The sequence below is a fragment of the Notolepis coatsorum genome, assembly GCF_963971535.1.
Source record: "Notolepis coatsorum genome assembly, chromosome: 17".
NCBI classification, from domain to species: domain Eukaryota; kingdom Metazoa; phylum Chordata; class Actinopteri; order Aulopiformes; family Paralepididae; genus Notolepis; species Notolepis coatsorum.
In genome coordinates, this window is record NC_140181.1 from 40,474,793 (window position 1) to 40,481,183 (window position 6,391).

General features: G+C 41.5%; 1 protein-coding gene across 1 annotated transcript; it reads left to right on the forward strand.

Moving 5' to 3' along the window:
- The first annotated feature begins 807 nt into the window (after positions 1-807).
- On the forward strand, positions 808-6,008 carry emp3b (epithelial membrane protein 3b (MAM blood group)). Its single transcript, XM_084333775.1, has 5 exons — positions 808-1,023; positions 2,263-2,350; positions 2,532-2,634; positions 2,751-2,891; positions 5,451-6,008. The coding sequence occupies exons 2-5, from the start codon at positions 2,273-2,275 to the stop codon at positions 5,624-5,626; spliced, it is 498 nt and encodes a 165-aa protein (XP_084189901.1). The 5' UTR covers positions 808-1,023; positions 2,263-2,272; the 3' UTR covers positions 5,627-6,008.
- The last annotated feature ends 383 nt before the right edge of the window (positions 6,009-6,391 follow it).

The window sequence follows — 6,391 nt, forward strand, 5'->3', positions numbered from 1 at the left end:
TCTTGATGCTCTGATTTCCAGCTTAGGGAGACGTATGTTATAGATATTGACTTATAACTGCAAGATCATTAGAAGAGCATAATGTACGTTCTCTATCTAGGGTGGATTTAACTTATTTGACTATAGCCTACATTTTGCCTGTATTCACTTAAATCATTGACGAGTTTGATTAAAAGATTAAAAAAATATATATAATGTAGCCCTTGTTTTTTTATTATTTTAATCTCTTGTCTTTAATATGAATGCTTTGAATAAGCCTGAATTTCCCCAAGGGGATCAATAAAGGGATATCCTATCTTATCTTATATAGTGCATCTTTAACTGTGTTGTTGTTTTTTATGTTGTTTTAATATCTTATTATAGTAAACGTAGTCTACAATAGTTTTTCCTCTTCTCTTAGCATCTTTCTAATTAAGCTAAGATAGGGTATACATATGTAGGCCTATCCTCTGTCCAGCTATGATAAACACCATGTGTGACCATGGAGTCACTTTGAATATTCCTCATTATCTTCCTCAGCAGCAGCTTATAGCTTGCTGTAAACTATATTTAAGCTGTCTTGATTAATAATAATTTTCATATTTATCCAGTCCAGAATCATAAAGTGAATGGGTGAGGAATTATAGTGCCGTGGTACGATCATTATAGGCACCACAGGGTACTCCAAACTAGGAATGTTTATAGTAGGAGCCTTTTCATGTGGTCAAGTTTGCCGTTCCACTGCCCATGGGTGGGTCTGGTTTGAGTCATTTCTAGATGGTGATTTTGCACCGAGGGGAGTGTGAGGGAGAGCAAAAGGGAGCTCTGTTCGACTAAAAGGAAATGGACGTTTAGAGTTTCTTTTTTTAAAACCTCTACATTCCTCCTCTTGGAAACTTGGGATGGAGTGAGTGAAAAAAAGAAAGGGGGAGTGGCAAGAGAGAGAGAGAGAGAGAGAGAGAGAGAGAGGACCACCTAGAGGAACAGAACAGAACAGTGAAGTTCGGAGGCTACTGCATTCAGAACGACAAGAACCCATACAAGGTGAGTGGAGATTTACTTTGATCAAATATCTTTGAATATGAAGTTGGTCTTGAATCAAAACAACCATGGCTAGCTACTTATCCACTATTGTACAACTACTGTCAAAACAGACACCCCATCAAGGCTCTGTTGCATCACACTTCATAACCATTGACTGACATCATCATTGTGTTGTAAAGAGCTAAATGGTTGCAGCTTAAGAGGTTAATGAATGGTTTGTTCATCAGTTCCAATAGGTACTTAATCGTTATCATTGTGCCCCGCTATAATTAAGTGTTACCCTTTTCTTAGTATTAGGGTCACCACATGTTTTGTTTTCTTGGTGTCAAAGTGAGATAAGTTACACAGTGAGAGGAAATGTGCTTAGGTATGTTATATGTACGTACATACAGTGTGTGTATTTATGTATGCATGTACATGTATGTATTTTACACATGATTTCAGAACCATTTGGTTTAATTTTAAACATATATCACTGAATTGCCAGCCTTTCCATTCACTTCTGTGTGATGGAAGTAATAATGTAATGAGATAATTTGGCAATCATCCTGACTCCTACGCCCATCCAGTTGGACCTCTCCTACAGATGAACTGATAACATGTAGACAGTTTCATCCTGACTCTGTTTTTTTTTTTCCCCTCCTGTTGTGGACTGAAATCATTGCTACTACAGAGGCCTTCCTCCACACAGGAGTCTCTTTAATGGCCAATGGTGCAACTACTACTTTGGTGTTTGCTATTTCAAACAGCTACATAAGATCACATTCAGCCTTGAATCCCCTCCCAGTTTAGAAGCAGGGCAGCTTAAATGAAAACAGGTGTGTAAGAAGTTGTTTACTCTTAAAAAGAACTAACCACGATGGAGAAGTTTATTGAGGTTAATTGGGTAAATATTTTGATTTCGACAGGCCTCGCCCTTTCCTTATTCACATACAGGTTGGCTGTACTACAGCAACATACACACACACACACACCAGTCAAAGGGTAGTTTTAGAAAGAGGTCCTTGGCACTCTGTTTTGGAGTGTGGGCTTATGTAACAGAGAATTCTGTGTTCAGCTGCTCACATTTTCCATTTGTGTTTTATGGCAAAACAGGAAGACTTTCAGTGTGACTCTAATAACCAGACTGAATGAGGAAGAACACAAGTACCGTTTGAACCAACGGTGCCTTTTCAGACCATGCCCATGCTTATGTTGTACAACATAACAACAAAACATTTTCTAAACCTCTTTTGACAGGGAACTTGAAATGGCGTACTTGCTGATGTTCGTGACCCTTTTGCATCTCATTACGCTGGCTATGCTCTTCATTGCCACCATGGAGAAAGTAGGAATTCAGGAATTAATCAGTATCTCATTCAGTTTTAGCATATTCGTTCTATTGATATTTCATACTTACAGTCCAGTTAGTTTACAAGCTCTTTATCTGAATCTTTGTTTGTTTGTTGCCCTCTCTCCCTCTCTTTCTCTCTATCTCTCTCTTCCTCCACCCCCCTCTCTCTCTCCAGTCATGGTGGGTTTGGGATGGGATGGAGAACTCAGACCTGTGGTACAACTGTAGGTTCGACAACGATACAGGAACCTGGCTGTGCGCTTCCTCCAAAGAGACGGGTAAGCAGCTTCATTTTCAGGCATATACTGCTGTACACATGTCTCATTCCCTGACAGTTTGGGAGGAATCGGATCTGTGATCTACCACGTGTCCCGTTACCTCCCCCCTCCCTCAGAGTGGCTCCAGGCCGTCCAGGTCCTGATGGTCCTCTCCGTGGTCTTCTCCTCCGTCTCCTTCCTGGTCTTCTTGGGACAGCTCTTCACCATGTCCAAGGGTGGACTCTTCTACTTCACTGGCCTGTGTCAAGTCTTTGCAGGTAGCAAGAAGGGAGTGAGAGAACGTGTCTGTGGACGCTTTCATCTTGACAACAATAAACAAACATCGACCAGCATTCTAGAACGGACTGATATTATCTATTGATATTAGCAAAACACTGCAACAGGAAATTAAATGTAGTCCCAAGCTGTTTGCTAGCAGCACATCAAACACTCTACTGAAACCATCTATATGCCAGGGATTCCCAACCATTTCTGACAGATGACCCCATTTTGAGGTCAGGCAACTCCCGTGACCACCACGAAAGTGTTGTGCTTATATAGTACACATTACAAATTCTACTAATTACACCCCACACTGAGAGCATATAAACAATGTTTCATTCCTCAGAGTGAAAGAAGAAATCCTGCTGCTGTTGTGAGCTGGTCAGTAACAGCTGTGTATAGAGGCTAGTAAAGACTGCATTTGCTTTCAGGGTGAATTCTGGCATCCAATATTTTATTACAGTAATTTCTCTGCATCTGATATTATTACAGTAATTTCTCTCTAGGGGGCGCCGTTTTCCACATGGGGTTCTGACCCCCAAAGGAGATAAAAACCTGCAACAGGCACATAACAGCCTTCCATGAGAGTGCTGACCAGGGTGGTTGATAAATCTGAAACATGGCAACCACCTTCACTGTTTCAACAGCTGAACTGAGCTTTTGAACAATGCTAGATTAGGCTACCTGCCAATGTGGCTGGTGTAGCAGACAAAGGTAACAGCCAAAGTCAATATTTATCAGGATTTTGCTTGTGACTGATGTGAATTTAAATATTTATTTTTTAGCGTTTATCGCTTTTTACTACTGGGCAGTCCAGTAGAGCGAGAGAGAGGAGGAACAGGAGACAGAGTGGGGGGAAGACATTCAGCAAATAACAACGGGTCTGGGAATCGAACCTGGCTCGGCCGTGCCGCGACTCAGCGTGTTATGTGGTTCGCCATTGGGGCGCCCCTGATGTGAATTTGACCACCATCCTCTGCTTCCCATGTGTGTGTGTCTATATTATATATATTGTTGTGGAATATTCAAATGAGCCAAACAGTGAAGCTGTATAAATTCAGATCGAGTCAATTTGTATAAATATAGAACATAGTTTATTTATGTTTCCATGGCCATAGAAAAAGATCAGTTTATCATCAGAGACACACAAGCGTCTGAACAGAAAGTGACAAAGAGGTCTGGTCAGACTTACCATTAACTCATTTAGCACCATAAACTGTCCCCATCTCTGCCGCTTCACGCCAGCTTAAAATGGTCATTTCCGCGGTGTGTTTCACGATGTTTGCAGAGCTGTGTGTGTGTTCTGTATTATAGCTGTGGAGACAATGGTGCGGCTCATTTGACAGACACTACTTGTAGTCCAACATGGAAAAAATAGTTTGTTTCTACACACTGTAGTTTATTACACGCTAAACATCGCGCATTTCCAAGATAATCCAGTCTTTTTCCATCGATCGCGAGATAAAATGCGTTATATTCAATAAGCCCAAACCGTTCTGGTTGATCCCCTGAAACCCCAAATACTCCCAAATCAAAGGTATATACCATGTACACATGTGCCTTTACAAAAAGGGGGGGGGGGGGGGGGGGGGGGGGTAGTCTTACCCCGAAAATAAGATTGTTACAAAACGCTTGGTTTATGTCCGGTAAAGTAATACACTGTGATCGTTACATAAACATGTTTCAGCTTCGGTAAAATAGACATAGGGGGTCCTTACCTTAGCCAGAAGGTAATCCAAAAAGAATAATTCCAATGATCTGATCGGCGATCGCAATTACTCGTTTATATGTAATTACACGTGTTTACAGGACACTATAGGTTTTGAGGCGAGCAGATCTGCTAGCGATTGCTTTGGAAGAGCTCCTCCCTCTCAGAGCGAGTCTTGATAGTCCGGTTCATTCATTGACTCTCCTGACCCATTTCTTTCTGAGTTAAAAAGGTAGGCGATACTGCCACCTGGTGATATTCAATCGGCATTGCAATTCCAATGTAGCCAAACGAGCCAGGGACACATAGAATGATCCGGATGATGGCTTAGAACGGGGATCAGAGGAAAACGATCAAAGGATCTAAAAATGTAATATTACGTGTTTGGCGCTCAAGCGTTGGCGAGGAAACACGTAATATTACGTGTTTGGCGCTAAATGAGTTAAGTACAAAGTTGACATGGCGTCAAAAGATGACAAATTAATAACAAAGATGAGAAGAATTAAAACAAAGAATGGGTCTATGGCTTTGTTATGTCTTCAAGAACTGGAGAAACTGGAGAATAGGCCAAATGTCATATCTCCTAACCTTGGTCGTTGTTAAGAGACACTGTTAAGACTGTCGCCTAAGAAACAAAACAGTTGTGATGGGAGTTTTTCTAGTAAGGCTGCCATAATATAATATCTCCACAGGGGGATTATTACAAACATTTACATCTGTCAAAGGTAACCTGCTCCCTCTTGGGGTGAGTTTTTTTTTCTATGTGGATGTTATGTTTGTAACCAGCATGACACCGATGTCATAAAACGTCAATATTCACCATCCTGACCGCCTTTGTCATTTTTAGGTTTGACGGCGCTCACGGCGGCTCTAATTTACACACTGCACAACAAGGAAATCCTCCAGGACTCCAGAGAACTGACCTCAGGTCACTTCGGCTACTGCTTCATCCTGGCCTGGGTGTGCGTGCCGCTATTGCTGTGCAGTGGGACCATATATATCCACCTACGCAAGAAAGAGTGACCGGGAGGAAGGAAGACTGCAGCAATAGCCTGCTAAAAACTACCACCATGCCTGCTGTTTTTATAAGAATTGGACACAGGGTTGGTGATATTCTTGGCATAGTAGCAGCTGCCTGCATCTGGGATTCATTTGACTCCCTAAGCCTCTCCTATTAATGCTGCCATTGATTATTATATCACCATTGTTATTATTAGGCTTTGGCCTGTGTGCTTGTGTTTTTGCAACATAACTGATATGAACAACAAAACCAGCAATAGGCCGCCTCTTTTAGCAGCATTTGAAAGTGCATTCTATTTTTACACACATATTTATTTGTGTTGACCAATGGTGCCAAATGCCAGAGGAGTTTTATGTTGTTTTCAAATATACTGTAGTTAAGCCTGCTGTGGCACTTGATTTGCTTTGAATTATCTCTAGCCAGCAGGAAATGTATTTATTGGTACCTAAAGCTGGTGTAGAGTAGCTATGCATCTAGTAGTCACTCCATCGGGAGCATGCCTATATAGTTCCCACACAGCCCAATGGTCCCACAGCCCTATGTTACCACATTTCTAAGATTTCTTTCCCACTCAAAATTAGGCCCTATGTTCCCAGAGCCCAATGGTCCCACAGCCCTATGTTCCCACATTTCTAAGATTTTCTTTTCACTCAAAATTAGGCCCTATGTTCCCACAGCCCTATGCACATTTCCCTTGTTCATATACATTTTTATCTGATTTTATCCCCCTTTCTTTGGTAGCCAATTACACCCAACCTATTATCCAA

What these genes read in the sequence shown, in the direction of transcription:
- emp3b (XM_084333775.1), top strand. Translation starts at nt 2,273, where the DNA reads ATGGCGTACTTGCTGATGTTCGTGACCCTTTTGCATCTCATTACGCTG. An exon ending in TCATTGCCACCATGGAGAAA is followed by an intron (nt 2,351 to 2,531) that starts GTAGGAATTCAG and finishes CTCTCTCTCCAG; the next exon opens with TCATGGTGGGTTTGGGATGG. An exon ending in CGCTTCCTCCAAAGAGACGG is followed by an intron (nt 2,635 to 2,750) that starts GTAAGCAGCTTC and finishes CCCCTCCCTCAG; the next exon opens with AGTGGCTCCAGGCCGTCCAG.